At 43.4% G+C, this 18,578-nt stretch overlaps 1 protein-coding gene across 4 annotated transcripts in view; it reads left to right on the top strand.

Moving 5' to 3' along the window:
• QTGAL (queuosine-tRNA galactosyltransferase) overlaps positions 1–18,578 on the top strand; it is a 232,251-nt gene that overhangs the window by 26,398 nt on the left and 187,275 nt on the right. For 2 of the 4 annotated variants that reach the window (XM_075845905.1, XM_075845906.1), the window contains 2 exons: positions 269–368; positions 13,106–13,170. In XM_075845905.1, coding sequence (XP_075702020.1) covers positions 269–368; positions 13,106–13,170 — 165 coding nt within the window. Of the gene's footprint in view, positions 1–268; positions 369–12,996; positions 13,015–13,105; positions 13,171–18,578 lie in introns of those variants that run through there. The other 2 variants (XM_075845909.1, XM_075845907.1) reach the window with 2 other exon arrangements.

Raw genomic sequence — 18,578 nt, 5'->3', positions numbered from 1 at the left:
GATCTTCCAGTTTTATCATGTTCTACAACTTCTTGTGGTTCAGTTCTTCACCATTTCAAGATCTGTGCTTGCTGTATGAATGAATATATTCTTGTTTACGTACTTGTGAGATTGGATATAATTGTAACAAACCCTCGGCTGTGCAGTATTAGGTCTAGTTCAGTTCTCAACCTCTGGATGTAAAAAATAATGTTTCTATTCACTGATGTCAAGTAGAGATCTTGGTATCGTTGACCGATGGTTACAGTTTATTTTCTATTTCTTTTAGGATGGTTCTGTTGGCATTATACAGCGCTGGAAGCCGAAGCTTGAAGACAGAGGCATTCGGGTGATTCTGGGAGGTCATGACATCCAGCGGCCTCGAGGAGGTAGGAGCCAAACCTGACACCAGAGCATTTACAGATCGGTTGGATAGCATTACTAAAGAGACTTCAAACCGTCCTTCCTTCTTCTTTACATTAAATGGGTCATCCACGTTTTTAAATTGATGGCCTGTCCTTAGGATAGACCATCTATATTCGATTGGTGAGGGTCCGACTCTCGGCACCCCTGCCGATCAGCTAATTAAAGGGTCCGCGGCACTTGTAAGGGCGCCTCAGCCTCATTATTTACATGGTTTCCTTATCGTCTTACTTTGCGTGCGGTGTTACGTTTGTAGCGGCCGAACAAGGTATTGCACCACCTCCTCTTGAATGGGACAGTAGTCTAATACCTTGCACAACCACTACAAATGTAACGGCCAGTGCAAGTAGGAACGAGAAGGCGAACCATGTAAACAATTAAGAGGCTGCACCGTGGCTCCTTCAAACAGGTAATACTGACTGTATCTCATGAAAAACAGCAGAATAGTGAGTGCAGCTCTGGAGTATAATACAGGACGTAACTCAGGATCAGTACAGGAAAAGTAATGTAATGTATGTATACAGTGACTCAACCAGCAGAATAGTGAGTGCAGCTCTGGAGTATAATACAGGACGTAACTCAGGATCAGTACAGGAAAAGTAATGTAATGTATGTATACAGTGACTCAACCAGCAGAATAGTGAGTGCAGCTCTGGTGTATAATACAGGATGTAACTCAGGATCAGTACAGGATAAGTAATGTATATACACAGTGACTCCACCAGCAGAATAGTGAGTGCAGCTCTGGAGTATAATACAGGATATAACTCAGGATCAGTACAGGATAAGTAATGTAATGTATGTACACAGTGACTCCACCAGCAGAATAGTGAGTGCAGCTCTGGAATATAATACAGGTTGTAACTCCGGATCAGTACAGGATAAGTAATGTAACGTATGTACACAGTGACTCCACCAGCAGAATAGTGAGTGCAGCTCTGGAGTATAATACAGGATGTAACTCAGGATCAGTACAGGGTAAGTAATGTAATGTATGTATACAGTGACTCCACCAGCAGAATAGTGAGTGCAGCTCTGGAGTATAATACAGGTTGTAACTCAGGATCAGTACAGGATAAGTAATGTAATGTATGTACACAGTGACTCCACCAGCAGAATAGTGAGTTCAGCTCTGGAGTATTATTCAAAAAAGGCTGCCTGCCGGCAGAAATAAGCCCTGTTTTCCAACCATTATTAAAGAGTAAAAATAAAAAAGTCTTTATTCAATTTGCAACAAGGACAGACTACATGAAATTTAAAAGTTAATGTCCATTTCTGACAGCAATTAGCACAGTGCCAGACGTAAGAGCTCTGTCTAGAAAGGGTTAAGTACCACAACCACAGAGCGTACGCAAATTGAATAAAGACTTTTTTATTTTTACTCTTTAATAATGGTTGGAAAACAGGGCTTATTTCTGCCGGCAGGCAGCCTTTTTTGAATTTAACTGTTGCACGCCCACCAACTATTGAGGTCCGCTCCATTGTATTTTCAGCTCTGGAGTATAATACAGGATAAGTAATGTAATGTATGTATACAGCGATCCAACTAATTATGGAGTTGGATTCTATAATTCGCTCTAATGTAGTGTGCAGAGGTGGATATCTCCTTTAACCCCTTTTTAGTTTGTTTGCTTCATTTTTTATTTTCCTTGCTTTGCTGATCAATATAATTGCATCTGTAAGAGTTGTAACGAAGAATACCAGACGTCAGTCATAACACACACAGCAGCTGTTGAGATCGAGATGCCGGATGAAACACAATACATCTGAACATTCTGAGAACTTGGACTTGTGAGTGCGTTCTAGGCCCACAGGGACACAAATGGAGCGGTTTCACTTGTGTCCCAGGCAGCCACTACAGCCATTGGCTTAGGCATAGCTGTGATTGGCACTAGTGGGATAAAGTGCTGGCTGTGCCGATAGTAGACTGCTCCAGCTATTGGGAAATGCGGCCTGTCTGTAAATGTCTGGACACATTTTACCATGGAATAATGCGTCTCAAGGCTACGTGTGTGAGAACATGTGACTATGTCACAGCAGAAACTGGGGTAGCTGGGGTGTGTTCTAGGGATTATCCGTATGTAGACATTTATAGGATGTGTCCACCTCTGAACCTCATTCAACATATAAAATGAATCTACATGAAAAGTTCAGTCACTTTGTAAATACTTTACTTGTACTTGTCCTGAGTTATATCCTGTATTATACTCCAGAGCTGCACTCACTATTCTGCTGGTGGAGTCACTGTGTACATACATTACATTTCTTATCCTGTACTGATCCTGAGTTATATCCTGTATTATACTCCAGAGCTTCACTCACTGTTCTGCTGCTGGAGTCACTGTATACATACATTACATTACTTATCCTGTTCTGATCCTGAGTTATATCCTGTATTATACTCCAGAGCTTCACTCACTGTTCTGCTGCTGGAGTCACTGTATACATACATTATATTACTTATCCTGTTCTGATCCTGAGTTACATCCTGTATTATACTCCAGAGCTTCACTCACTGTTCTGCTGGTGGAGTCACTGTGTATATACATTACATTACTTATCCTGTACTGATCCTGAGTTATATCCTGTATTATACCCCAGAGCTGCACTCACTATTCTGCTGGTGCAGTCACTGTGTCCATACATTACATTACTTATCCTGTACTGATCCTGAGTTATATCCTGTATTATACCCCAGAGCTGCACTCACTATTCTGCTGGTGGAGTCACTGTGTACATACATTACATATCCTGTACCGATCCTGAGTTACATCCTGTATTATACTCCAGAGCTGCACTCACTATTCTGCTGGTGGTGGAGTTACTGTGTACATACATTACATTACTTATCCTGTACCGATCCTGAGTTATATCCTGTATTATACTCCAGAGCTGAACTCACTATTCTGCTGGTGGTGGAGTTACTGTGTACATACATTACATTACTTATCCTGTACCGATCCTGAGTTATATCCTGTATTATAGCGTATTTCTGTAAATAATGTTTAATCAGGAAGAGGCTTGGTCTTACGGATTCAGGGGAGAGACATTTTGCCCCTTTTCTTGGCATCTTGGGGGGCATTTAGAGGGTGCAATTGTACCCAGTAAATCTGCATTCATAGAGAAAATCATTAGAATAAGATTAAAATTCATATAAAACACCACTTAATTTTACCTCTTCTATTTTTGGCATAATCCCCCCCCCCCCTTTTTCTGTTTTTGGGCCGTTCCGGTGTGTACATTACTTAATGGCATCACTCTGCGTTGTTCCTGCAGTACCTCAGACTGCTAAACCAGGGATAGGCGTGAAAAAGGAGTCGCTGGGTAGAAATCTGGGGTCACTCCTCATTTCAGCGGCCGGAGGAATGTTTAATATCTGGTGGAACTCACATTTCTAAGCCGGTATCCATAGCAACCCGTTTCCCCTTCCATCTTAAGAGGTCCGCACTGAATGCAAATCCGTTTGGCTCGGAACGCACGTCTTTTTTTCTTTCCGCAAAAAAATAAAAAATGTAAGCGGAATATTTGTGTGAGGAGCGCAGCAGCACAGGCGCGTCCTGTTCATTTATTTTATAAATGAGAGAATCGATCTATTTATTATTTAGAGGTTGAAGCACAGCTGTCGTGTACGCCCCGCGCTGCCAGATGTGGTGAAATGGAATTACAGAGCTGGAAATCCAAATATTATTGTAGTGACGGGATCTGAGGAGCAGGAGTATATTTGGCTGTGTATTTGGAAAGCAGTTTAGTATTTTATTTAAACTTTTTTTTTTTTTAATGTTTTTTAATGCATCATCTATCCGAAACAGCATTTATCATTTATAGACAGTTGATTAACTTTGTACATACGTAACATTATCCTGATTTATATCCTGTATTATACCCCAGAGCTGCACTCACTATTCTGCTGGTGGAGTCACTGTGTACATACATTATATTACTTATCCTGTACTGATCCTGAGTTACATCCTGTATTATACCCCAGAGCTGCACTCACTATTCTGCTGGTGGAGTCACTGTGTACATACATTACATTACTTATCCTGTACTGATCCTGAGTTACATCCTGTATTATACTCCAGAGCTGCACTCACTATTCTGCTGGTGGAGTCACTGTGTACATACATTACATTACTTATCCTGTACTGATCCTGAGTTACATCCTGTATTATACCCCAGAGCTGCACTCACTATTCTGCTGGTGGAGTCACTGTGTACGTACATTACTTACGCGAACAGAACGCCGTTTTCCAAAAAACGGCCGAAAGTACCCTTATACTCCAGAGCTGCACTCACTATTCTGCAGTTGGAGTCACTGTGTAAATACATTACATTACTTATCCTGTACTGATCCTGAGTTACATCCTGTATTATACTCCAGAGCTGCGCTCACTATTCTGCTGGTGGAGTCACTGTGTACATACATTACATTACTGATCCTGAGTTACATCCTGTATTATACTCCAGAGCTGCACTCACTATTCTGCTGGTGGAGTCACTGTGTACGTACATTACTTACGCGAACAGAACGCCGTTTTCCAAAAAACGGCCGAAAGTACCCTTATACTCCAGAGCTGCACTCACTATTCTGCAGTTGGAGTCACTGTGTAAATACATTACATTACTTATCCTGTACTGATCCTGAGTTCTATCCTGTATTATACTCCAGAGCTGCACTCACTATTCTGCTGGTGGTGTCACTGTGTACACACATTACATTACTTATCCTGTACTGATCCTGAGTTACATCCTGTATTATACTCCAGAGCTGCACTCACTATTCTGCTGGTGGAGCCACTGTGTACATACATTACATTACTTATCCTGTACTGATCCTGAGTTACATCCTGTATTATAGTCCAGAGCTGCACTCACTATTCTGCTGGTGGAGTCACTGTGTACACACATTACATTACTTATCCTGTACTGATCCTGAGTTCTATCCTGTATTATACTCCAGAGCTGCACTCACTATTCTGCTGGTGGTGTCACTGTGTACATTCATTACATTACTTATTCTGCGAGATGCATTAAGAGGTTCTGCAGTAGCTTGAGCAGTGTACCTGTAGTTGCTGTTAGATGTTGTTACGAGGTGTGTGTGTACTGTATTTTATTATATGTAATTCCCCTGATGCGTGACTGGACCATGATGTTTGTAGGAGTCATGGAGGGGAAGGTTACAGGATCATGTGGGGACTATCTCTCTCTCTATCTCTTGTTTACACGCAGACCTAATTATTTTTTCGCTTTTAAAGTGGTGAATTATTAATTTCTTCTTTTGAAACGGAAATTGATCGGATTACATAACAGGATTCTAAATTAAAACCACGTTCCCTCTTATGAGATGACAGCTGCAGAATAAATATGGTGTTATTACGAATGTTGTGTCCTGCTGTTTCTGGGACCCGAGACTCACTCGCTTTCTTTCGCTAAGTGCAGGGTTTGATTTCTAAATATTGTTTGAGTTTATTTTACAACTCCTGTGAAGCGATCTGCAAAACCCCTGAGGTAGTGGGAATCCTAGTAACGGAAACCTGGTGGCTGGAAGAAGGGGAAAATGAACATGTCAGCAGAGATGTTGTCCATAGGAAGCCTAAAGGGGATTCTAAACCTTTTAAGCACCTTTTGACATGTGACTGACATGTCAAAATATGTATCAGTGGGGATCTCTGAGCTGTTCCTAGTTTATACTCCAGAGCTGAACTCACTATTCTGCTGGTGGAGTCGCTGTGTACATACATTACATTACTTATCCTGTACTGATCCTGAGTTACATCCTGTATTCTACTCCAGAGCTGCACTCACTATTCTGCTGGTGGAGTCACTGTGTACATACATTACATTACTTATCCTGTACTGATCCTGAGTTATATCCTGTATTATACTCCAGAGCTGCACTCACTATTCTGCTGGTAGACTCACTGTATACATACATTATATTACTTCTCCTGAGTTACATCTTGTATTATACTCCAGAGCTGCACTCACTATTCTGCTGTTTTTTATTAGGAACATTCAGGAATTTCCTTAGCTTAGCCCCTATAAATCAAGGTGGTTCATTTCTCCTACTTTATATAACTGTACAACACCAATTGTAAAGTCAACAATTTCCAGAATTGAAATGAACAAAGCAAGCTCTTTACAGACTCTGAACAAGCAGGAAATATTGAAATATTTCCAGTCTGAAACCTGCAGAATATTGACTGCAGCTGTGGAGTATAATACAGGCTGTAAATTGTAAAATGCAATTTAAATGTGATTGTAATAATGGCACTGCATTACTGCTTTAGCGCTGCGTCCCCTTCAGTTTTTTTACCATGCAGTGCGGTTTTCCAGGCCTTTGTCTGTGCAGTGTACTGCAGCACTTTCCCATTCATTTGCATGTAGCAGTGTTTCAGTTCCCTGCACAGCGGGCGGTCGGGAAGACCACTCTTCAGGGGAAAGTCTAAGAGGACCCCACTGACTAGAAAGGGATGGCTTATCCTAGCGATTTATATAAAAATTTCTGTTATGAGAATAACCCTTTAAAGGGTAACTAAACTAACAAAAGACATGTCAGAATTCTTTGATAGGTGGGGGTCCGAGCACTGAGATCCCCACCGAATGCTAAAAGGAATCGACAGAGGAGTTCTGGTAAGCACTGAACTGTTTTTCTTTTCTAGACTTCTAATTGAGCCTGAACAACAATTGCTCAACTTTCCGAGAAAATCCGATCAGAAACTAAGTGGTTCAGCGCTCACCTCTTCTGCCACTTCGTTTAAGCAATTGGTTGGGTTCTCAGTGCCCGGATGCCCCCGATCGGAAGGTTTTTTTAAAGTTTTGATACCCTTTTAAAGAGTACATTCATCTTTTATTAGTATTCTACTCCAGAGCTGCAATCACAATTCTTCAGGATTCAGAGCTCAAATCTCCGCCTTCCCTGCTTGTTCAGTGTCTGGGATGTGTTGTCTTTACACCAGGCTTTGTACAGTCTTCTAATGTAGAAAAACCATCAGCCCCTCTACATTTTAGGAGTTCAACTAAGCAGTTTGGCGCATGACTGTGAACAAGTTTCCTTACTGTTCATAATAGAAACTAGCAAAAAAGTGCACAGTTTAGCTCTAAGCTTTCCCCGAAGAGCGTTGCTCCTGGCTGCCCGCTGTGCCAGGAACTACAACAGTGATCCATTTATGTGAATAGGGCCATGCTGCAGTTCCCTGCACAGCCGGGTGGTCGGGGGCGCCACTGTGCAGGGAAAAACTTTACAATGGCCGCATAGCTAAAACCGTGCCCCGGCCCCTTTAATCTTAAGATCGACGGGGCTTACAGAGGTCAGACGCACACATCAAAGTGATGGCGTATCCTGTCATTGTAGTTCTCCTTCTTAATGTAGTTAAATTGTTTAGAGGAAGCCAAGTCATCCCCCAAATCTCTCATATAACGTTTCCCTGGAAGACAAAGCGGCGTAATTATGACCGTGCCCCTGAGGTCGTCATTTCTCCTCATTCATTAAATGCAAGACAGAAAATGATTTCATCAAGAAAAATCCAATATAGGAATTTTGATACAGAACTATAATTACCGTGCGTTCAGGTGGAGGGGCGGGGGTAACTGGCCTGGCCGACCGTCGGGGGCCCTACATGGAGGCCAAGGGCTGTAAATCTGATGACTAAAATCTTTTCTTGGAAACAATCTTAAGGAAACTGCCAAAAATAAAACCATAATGGATTTCTTCTATAATTAATTGATTTAAAACAATTGTGTGCGCTTCTCTTGGAAAGTTACATAGGTCAGACTAAGGGCAGGAGACCTGTGCAGATGACTGTGTTAAAATACTTAGCCAAATGAACAGGTCGTCTAAACGTCAAGTCACAGTCTACATAGATGTGGTGTCACACGGTACATACATGGCATTACTGATCCTGAGTTACATCATGTATTATACCCCAGAGCTGCACTCACTATTCTGCTGGTGGAGTCACTGTGTACATACATTACATTACTTATCCTGTTCTGATCCTGAGTTACATCCTGTATTATACTCCAGAGCTGCACTCACTATTCTGCTGGTGGAGTCACTGTGTACATACATTACTTATCCTGAATTACATCCTGTATTATACTCCAGAGCTGCACTCACTATTCTGCTGGTGGAGTCACTGTGTACATACATTACTTATCCTGTACTGATCCTGAGTTATATCCTGTATTATACTCCAGAGCTGCACTCACTATTCTGCTGGTGGAGTCACTGTGTACACACATTACTTATCCTGTACTGATCCTGAGTTATATCCTGTATTATACTCCAGAGCTGCACTCACTATTCTGCTGGTGGAGTCGCTGTGTACATACATTACTTATCCAGTACTGATCCTGAGTTACATCCTGTATTATACTCCAGAGCTGCACTCACTATTCTGCTGGTGGAGTCACTGTGTACATACATTACATTACTTATCCTGTACTGATCCTGAGTTACATCCTGTATTATACTCCAGAGCTGCACTCACTATTCTGCTGGTGGAGTCACTGTGTACATACATTACATTACTTATCCTGTACTGATCCTGAGTTATATACTGTATTACACTCCAGAGCTGACCTCACTATTCTGCTGGTGGAGTCACTGTGTACATACATTACATTACTTATCCTGTACTGATCCTGAGTTATATCCTGTATTATACTCCAGAGCTGCACTCACTATTCTGCTGGTGGAGTCACTGTGTACTTACATTACTTATCCTGTACTGATCCTGAGTTACACCTGTATTATACTCCAGAGCTGCACTCACTATTCTGCTGGTGGAGTCACTGTGTACATACATTACATTACTTATCCTGTACTGATCCTGAGTTACACCTGTATTATACTCCAGAGCTGCACTCACTATTCTGCTGGTGGAGTCACTGTGTACACATGACTGGGTGGCTCCGTGCTGTACTTCTCTATTAGATGTATATTATGGAGTTGCTATGTTTTGCAGTCTCTGCTGAATTACTGATACTTTCCATATTCGTCTTCATCGGTTTTGGGTATGTGGCTGAGATCTGCAGATCTGTTATTTTGCCGCCCACGCTTGACACCAACTTCAACTTCCCTTGCTGTTAATAACCTTCAGCGTGCGCCGTATCGGTCCATCTCCGAGACCATTATCTTTATATAACAACCCCCCCCAGCAGGAAGAGCCATCACCGTGACCACCACCTTCTCATCATGTGACCTGATCTCAAGCTTTAGGCCTAACACTTTTTTCCTTTAATCATGTGAATGTCACAAGGAAGAAGAAACGTCTTCTAGAAATATCATTTCCTTAACCCTTTCCATGAGCTCTTCCTTTCATGCATTTATTAGTCACCCAGTCATTCTAGAACATACGATGCCCTCAAGCTTGTGCCCGTCCAGGTTTCTTCAACTATAATGAAAAGTTATGAAACTTTCTAATAGACGGTGTTTCAATTCCTCACCGTTTTCAATATCTCTGCTTGCTATTAGGGAATGTGAACATTGTTGAGGCTGAAAACCTGTGCACACCTAATACTTCTCACAGCTGAAAGTGTGTTACAATTGTATCCAGCTCTGACGATCCTCTATGAGCTAATCGGCTTGGACTTTAGGCTGATACATTCTACCTGCACTGATACATTGTAACAAGCTTTTTAAGACCGTAGAGGGATTTCTGCTGCGGATGTGTTTGGCTCACAGAGAGTTGTCTTGACTGGATAGTATTGTAACAAATGCTCAGCTCTGAGAGGTAGGTCGGGCAAGTTTTAAGCCTCTGGATGTAATCTGGACTGTTTCCGTTGACTGACAGCAAGCAGAGATCTTGAAAATGATGAGTAACTGAATCGCAAAGTGTATTAAATATTTTTTTAAATCTTTTCATTCTACAAGGCTTTATTTATATATATATATATATATATATATATATATATATATATATATCTCCTGAACATCTGATCTGTTACAGGATCCTACCACCATGCAGCATCTTCATCATCATCGTCTCCACATGTTTTATTTCAATATTTCAATTCACCTTATTTTCCGTCCTCCCACTGTTCCATACATTTCAGCACCACTCCCCAATATTGATGGCACGTACTAAGTGTCTTGGCTCATGAATAGAATACCAGCTCTGCAGTAAAGACTGACACATAACATTAAGAGAGAAGAAACTTGTGAGGAACTCTACATAATGCATGAGATGTGTTCCCATTCAGGGTCTGTGGGAAGCTGGGCACTGTGATGGCATCCATTGATAGTTGTAGGGAACAGAGACGACTCAGAATTAGGGGATTAGGAGTCGTTTTTCCTCATCGCCGCACTTTTTATATATGATCTTTTGTCTGTTTGATCCGAGCACTCCCCATAAATATACATCCCAGAAGAACCTACAGATCTAATAGTCGCCCCTTCATCCCCTCAAGTAGCTGGATTTCGTTTTTCCCCTGAAATTATTTATTTTACATTGCGACAGAAGGAAATGAAGCGGGGGAGGGGATTGATGCGGTGTAGTGCAGGTCCATGGGAAGCGGGCGAGCTGAATTCATGGTGAACTATTGAACACTGCTACATTTCGGTGATCCCCCGGTGGAGTAAACACTACGTGCGTCCTGTTTCCCACGATGCCCTCAGGTGTAAGCGCCGGCCCGTCTAAAAATAGTTTATTACAATAATCTCAGGGAGCCGACCCGTACTGGAGTAATAGAGTCCAGATGGAGTGATGTCATCAGCGCTGGCCGTTCTCAGAGGAGGAGACTCGCTGCCAAAATATAGAAGAGGAGAAAAGCAACAATGATTAATTGGTTCAGGAAGGGTTAACTACATCATTGCTGGAAATCTCACAATATATAATCCAACCACAGAATTGTTTTTTATCTAAATAGGTCTTTCTTTCTGATACAGAGCTCCAAATCCCCTGCATAAACCGTTATGTAATACAATTCGTGCTGCTTTTAGTCACCACTAGAGGGAGCTTACTGCAGATAATGTTATATTTGGGTTCAATGTGTAGACCGTATTCAGGAAGCTCTAAAGCTCCCCCTAGTGGTGACTGCGGGCAGACCTTTTTATCATGAAAGGAAATACCAATTTCAAATACTGTATTAGGTCATTATGATTTAATAGAGGGGGGGGGTCCCTTGTTCAGGACCACAGTGGCTACACAAAGTAGGACTCACCTTGTCCATATATTAATGATTTCAATGATGTTTATGTAATTCTACCTTTCTCCTGTGGTGGCGCTGCGGGAGAAATCAACACTTGTTGTAGGATTCCCCCGCAGATTACATCTGATTATTTAGGGTCTCCGGCTGATCACGTGTCCTGCAACTATCACCGGAGGACCCCTCTAACAAAAATGATTGTCCCCGTCAGAGAACCCCGTTAAAGTTTCCATAGGGGATACATGATGGTGGAGCTGCATGCCCATCTGTAACATATGATCAATGGATACTTGACCGATCGTGGCATCAATGGGTGGGCTAAGAGTGGTAAGGGTCCCCTAGGTCATAAAGTTTGTGCCCCTTACAACCCAAAATAGTCCTGGTATTCTTGAGCTGTTTTTACACCCTGCGTACGTTTTCCCCCACAAAATGCACCAGTAAGGCAGAAGCTCAGAATGGTATTTTAAAAGAAGGTGCGTTAAGGGGGTATAGGTAAAATATTTGAGCAGAAATTATCTTTTTTGTTTGGTTTAAACCTTTATTATAGTCCAGAGCTGTATTCACAATTCTGCAGGCTTCAGAGCTGAAATCTCATAGCATCCTCTGCCGGTTCAGTGTTTTGCTATGGGCATTTGCATTCGGTCATCTACACATCAGGTATTGTGAAAAATGGAAAAAACTGACTGCCACACATGGACATTTATATAACGATCGGCATCTAAGGCTCTGTTCACATTATGAAAAAACTCCCGATTTACATGCTAAACGGACATCACATACGTCATACGGTCAGCACTTGTTATCATTACTGAGCGGATGTGCGTGCAGGCATGCCGCTTCTCTGAGCTGCTTCTCTCATCTCTCCAGACTTTCCGTGCCCTCGTCCCACTGATAAACCTTCCTGGGAACCATTGCCCCTGTTCCCACTGAGTCGTTCCTGATCACTCCTAGGGCAATGGGCTATCTCGGGTAAATATTGACCTGTAATAGAAGGCACTGGCAGATAAGAGGCTTGTTCCACGTAGACTGTACCGCTTCTCTATCCGCTATGATGACATCAGATCCCGCTCCAGGTCCGATATGTTCAGGATTCAGTTTTTTTTCCCATACGTCTTAATTTAGCCTGGTGTATCATTAACCAGCGCTGCCCGGTTATCACACGTCTCCTGCACGCTCTGTGAGCTGTACACAGCATCCCTCTCCTATCCTGATAGTCTGCTACAGTGTATCGGTGCAGACTGTTTAACTCGTAGAGAATACATTTTACCTGCACTGATACACTGCAAAAAACGGTCATTGTCTAGTCTGGATACAATTGTAACAAACCCTCAGCTGTGAGCAGTATTTGGTCGGATGTGGTTTCAGTCTCCTAGTTGGGTGACCACCACAGATAGCGGACATTAAAGGGCCCATCGTGGTTGTCACTCGATTTTCTACAGACCGCTCAGTGTTAGACTTAAGGTAACCGTGTGACAGTGAACTGTCCGCTGTCATTTTCCTCCGTGTTCTCGAAACGGCCAGTATTATATGTGTTTTTTTTGTTTCTTTTTAGTTGGCTACGCAAAAAATCAAGCCATCCGACAGAGCACCGGACGTTACTTGTGTTTTTTGGATTCAGTAAGTATCTATCCGATGTATCCTATCTATCTATCTATCTATCTATCTATCTCATATCTATCTATCCCGTATCGATCTATCTATCGCGTATCGATCTATCACTCTATCATGTATCTATCGATCTCTGATCGATCGATGTCGTATCGATCTCTGATCTCTGATTGATCTCGTATCGATCTCGTATCGATCGATCTCTGATCTATCGATCTCGTATCGATCGATCTCTGATCGATCGATCTCTGATCGATCGATCTCTGATCGATCGATCTCTGATCGATCGATCTCTGTCTCATTGCTGTAAATTGTTGACTATCTTACCCCTGGTCAATATCTGGGGTTTGTCACCTGTCCCCGTGGGAAAGTTTTGGATAGAGATGTGTTATTTCAGGGGGAAGTTGTCAAATACCTCAGCAAGTGTCTAGAAGTGACAGTGTAATCTCACAGTGACGGCCGCCGGGCTGTGTACACATGTCTCCTGTGTTTAGACAGCTCCCAGTCTTCAGCCTTCTTCTCTTGTGTTGGGCCCTGAACAGGTCAAGTACGTAATCGTGAGCAGTCCTAGTGACGGCCGAGCGTCCTCTCCATGATAGAGAATCTCTCCCGTTCCGGCGGTCAGGGGAGGGCACATTGGGTTTTCTAGGCATCTGTTTATAGAAATGCATTCGCATCTCTTGCGGCGGAGGCACATGATGCCACCCCAGAATTTATTTGATTTCCCACCAGCTTCCTGTATCAACCTATGTCCGTCATATTACAGGTTAATCCCATTGCACTTCACCCCTTTACTGATCGGGGCGACGCGATGCACATAGGTGTGTGTGTGTATACACTATATGTGACCCCCTGACCGTCGCCTATATGATCTAGTGTTAGAAATCCTATTCCAAAACGATTAGTGTTAAATTGGAGTTGGCCCCCTTTTGCAGTGCAGCGGCCTTTACTCTTTTAGGAAGGATTTTTACATGATTTTTGGGTGTCTGTGGGAAGTTGACTCCATTTGTGACGTCAGGCGCTGCTGTTGGACGAGCGGTCGGGCTCGCAATCTGCGTTCTAAAATTTATCCCAAAAGTGTTGTATGGAAATGAGGTCCGGGCTCCGTGCGGACACTAGAGTTCCTCCACCCCGGACTCCTCACCCCACGTCTTTATGGAGCTCGCTGTGTGCACAGGGGCGCAGTAATGCTGGAACAGGACAGGAACGAACCCCAAACTTTTACCACATAGTTGGAAGCTGTAATTGTGTAAAATGTCTCTGTATGCTGTCGGTATACCATTACCCTTCACTGAAACTAGGGGACCAAACCCTGAAAAACGGCCCCCAACCCTAACCCCTCGTCCACCAAGTGTTACATTAGGCACTGTGCATTCTGGTGGGTAGCCTTCTCCTGGTATCCGCCAAACCCAGATTCCTCTATCAGACTGCCAGATAGTGAGCCGTGATTTGTCACCCGAGAGATCAGTGGTGGTGGGCTTTACACCACTTCAGCCGCCACTTGGCATTGTACATGCTGATCTTCGGCTTGTGTTTAGCGACTATGTAAACCCATTTCATGAAGCTCTAGACTGTTCTGGTCACTTCCAGAGGCCATGTGGATCACTGCGTAATACAATAGGCAGGTTTTTTTTATACACTGCGCGCTTCAGCACTTGGCGGTTCCATTTTGTGCGTTTTGTGGTCGTCTGCTTTGTCACAGCTGTTATTACACCTAGATGCTTCCAGATCTCAATAATAGCACTTACAGGTGACCGGAGCAGTCCTAGCAGATAATGACACCGGTGACCAGAGCAGATCTTGCAGATAATAACACAGGTGACTGGGGCAGAGCTAGCAGATAATAATAACAGTAAGGCTGGGTTCACACGACCTATTTTCAGACGTAATGGAGGCGTTTTACGCCTCGAATTACGTCTGAAAAAACGGCTCCAATATGTCGGCAAACATCTGCCCATTACTTTCAATGGGTCTTACGATGTTCTGTGCAGACGACCTGTCATTTTACGCGTCACTGTCAAAAGAAGTGCAGGACACTTCTTGGGACGTTTTTGGAGCCGTTTTCTCATAGACTCCAATGAAAACAGCTCCAAAAACGGCCGTAAAAAACGCAAGTTGCTCAAAAAACTTCTGAAAATCAGGGGCTGTTTTCCCTTGAAAACAGCTCCGTATTTTGAGACGTTTTTGACTCTACGTGTGAACATACCCTTACAGGTGACCAGGCAGATTTAGCAGAAAATAATAACATAGATGACCAGGGCACATCTAGCAGATAATAAAACTTACATGTTACGGGCAGATATTAACACAACTTGCAGGCGACTAGGTCTATTTTAATAACACTTACAGGTGACCGGGGCAGATCTAGCAGATAATACCAGGGCAGATGAAGCCGGTAGATCTAGCAAATAATAAAGGTGACCAGGGCATATGTAGCAGATAATATCACTTACAGTTGACAGGGCAGATCTAGCAGATAATAATAACACAGGTGACTGGGTCAGATCTAGCAGGTAATAATACCACTTACAGGCGAGCGGGTCAGATCTAGCAGATAATAATGGTACTTATAGGAGACCGGGGCAGATCTAGCAGATAATAATGGTACTTATAGGAGACCGGGGCAGATCTAGCAGATAATAATGGTATTTACAGGAGACTGGGGCAGATCTAGCAGATAATAATGGTACTTATAGGAGACCGGGTCAGATCTAGCAGATAATAATGGTACTTATAGGAGACCGGGGCAGATCTAGCAGATAATAATGGTATTTACAGGAGACCGGGGCAGATCTAGCAGATAATAATGGTACTTATAGGAGACCGGGGCAGATTTAGCAGATAATAATGGTACTTATAGGAGACCGGGGCAGATCTAGCAGATAATAATGGTATTTACAGGTGACCGGGGCAGATCTAGCAGATAATAATGGTATTTACAGGAGACCGGGGCAGATTTAGCAGATAATAATGGTACTTATAGGAGACCGGGGCAGATCTAGCAGATAATAATGGTACTTATAGGAGACCGGGGCAGATCTAGCAGATAATAATGGTACTTACAGGAGACCGGGGCAGATCTAGCAGATAATAATGGTATTTACAGGTGACAGGGGCAGATCTAGCAGATAATAATGGTACTTACAGGAGACCGGGGCAGATCTAGCAGATAATAATGGTATTTACAGGTGACCGGGGCAGATCTAGCAGATAATAATGGTACTTACAGGAGACCGGGGCAGATCTAGCAGATAATAATGGTATTTACAGGTGACCGGGGCAGATCTAGCAGATAATATCACTTACAGATGACTGGGTCAGATCTAGGAGATCAGAAATGTCACAATCTGACATGTGGTGAAGGTGTAACGTCACTGAGCTCTTCAGTATAACCCATACCACTAGCAGTGTTTGCCTATAGACATTACATGGCTGTGTGCATGAGTTTATGCTCGGGTTTGCATTGGGTGTGGCTGAAACACGGGGGGTGGCCATATAGTCCGCTGTAGTACATGGCCACCTGTATATAGGGGTATAATGGGTTTTATGTGAATAAAGCTTAATGATTGTACAATTACCAGGTCTGCAGCTTTTTTATATATACTTTTGTTTTCACCACTTTGAAGATCTCTGCTGGCTGTTTGTGAATGAAAACATCCTTGTTTAAATTCAAAGGCTGAAACTTGTACAGACCGAATACTTCTCACAGCAGAGGGTTTGCAACAATTGTATCCAGTCTAGACAATCCCCTGTGAGCTAAATACATCAGCAGTACAAATTTCTCTCCTGCATCAGACTCTGCTCTAAAATGGACGCAATTGTAACGAAACCTCAGCTGCGAGAAGTGTTAGGTCTCTGGATGTAAAGAAGAATTTCCCGACTCTGCAAGCAGAGGTCTTGAAAATAATGAGATATTGAAGCACAAATTGTACTAGAAAGTAGCAGCAGACTGGACGTGCCCTTTAAGGGCCTGAATCCCGCCTGACTCCTGTTCTCGCCGCCCTCGCCTTCTATCCACGCTGGTCTTGATCGTCAGACGCCACGTTACGGCCCTGGTTGTATTTTATTTTTTGCTGTTGACTTTCCTCCTTCCAATTTAAACAAAACCCGGTCCGGCTGGGCACTTTTACGCTGGCGTTGGCAGTGTGAGCGCCCCGGTAGCTGTTTGGTTTGGCAGCAGCTGCTCTCTTGAATGCCGCTTATTAATTTAAACGGTTTTCACAGATAGAAAGTCATTTGTGCCGTCCCTGGTTGTGAAACCAGATTCTCACCCTCCTCTCTACACTCCTGCGGCCCCAGCTGCCAGCGCCCCCGGGCTACAGAGAGAGTCAACCTGCCGCATAACTGTCCACATCTGAGCATCTTAAGTGTTATTTTTTTTCCTGCTTCCCTAAACCTGAAGTTTGTTTTCTTCTCGGCACACAGCGCACGTTTGTTGGTGTTGGCTCGGGCGCTCGCTTTCATGGCACCAGCGCCCTACAGGCATTCTGCAAGCTTTTGAAATACTAGATCCTTGCCTTCTGTTTCATCTGAAGGAAGGCAGAGGCACCAGATCCTGCTCCAACTGCGGTCCCTTTAATTAAAAGTGTGTGTGCTTCTAAGGCATGATAGACATATTTACCTCTACGGTGGGCACGTCTGGAAATCTGTTACAAATTCTCTTTAGCCTTTCTGTTCCTGGGAAAGCTGGGTGACTGCAGTAAGATGAGGTTACAGCTCCCAGGCAGGTTGTGATCCAGCTCGGCGGACACTGAATTAATAGGTAGATGTCATTTAGGAGTTTGGGAAAAGGGAGTACCAGTCCTATTGGAGCTACAGTGGCCGCCGTAATGTATTGCTCCACCGTATCTGCCGCTTAGGGGGTCCGTAAAAGCTGTTACAGGCCTATGGGAGTAGTAGTGGCCGGCATACTGTTCTGCTCCGCTATGCGTGTCGCTCAGGAGTCTGGAAAAGCTAAATTACTACCCCATGGGAGTAGTAGTGGCCGCCATTATGTTTTGCTCCACCATATGTGGTGTTTAGGGGTCCGGAAAAGCTAAGTTACAGCCGTATGGGAGTAGGAGTGGCCGCCATATTATTTTGCTCCACCACATGGGTCGCTCAGGGGTCCGGAAAAGCTGTTACAGCCGTGTGGGAGTAGTAGTAGTTTTCTCAGTTCCTGATTGTTTGGCCAATGATACATCCCCTGCCTCCAATGCTATAAAACTTCCAGTATTATATGTCGTCTATATTCCTTACCACGTGCTGACGGCCGTCATCACCCCTCCCCCTTCTTTCTTCGTTAAAGGGGTTGTACAGCATTATTGACTTTAATGGAGCAGAGCCGCAATACCGCACACAACCCATGGACAGGGGTGGCGCTGTTTCTGGAGCAAAGCAGTCATGTTTTCCTAATCCTGTACCCCTTTAACATAGCA

This window comes from Rhinoderma darwinii, chromosome 13 (genome assembly GCF_050947455.1).
Source record: "Rhinoderma darwinii isolate aRhiDar2 chromosome 13, aRhiDar2.hap1, whole genome shotgun sequence".
Taxonomy (NCBI): Eukaryota; Metazoa; Chordata; class Amphibia; order Anura; family Rhinodermatidae; genus Rhinoderma; species Rhinoderma darwinii.
This window is presented reverse-complemented; position numbering and strand designations above follow the sequence as displayed.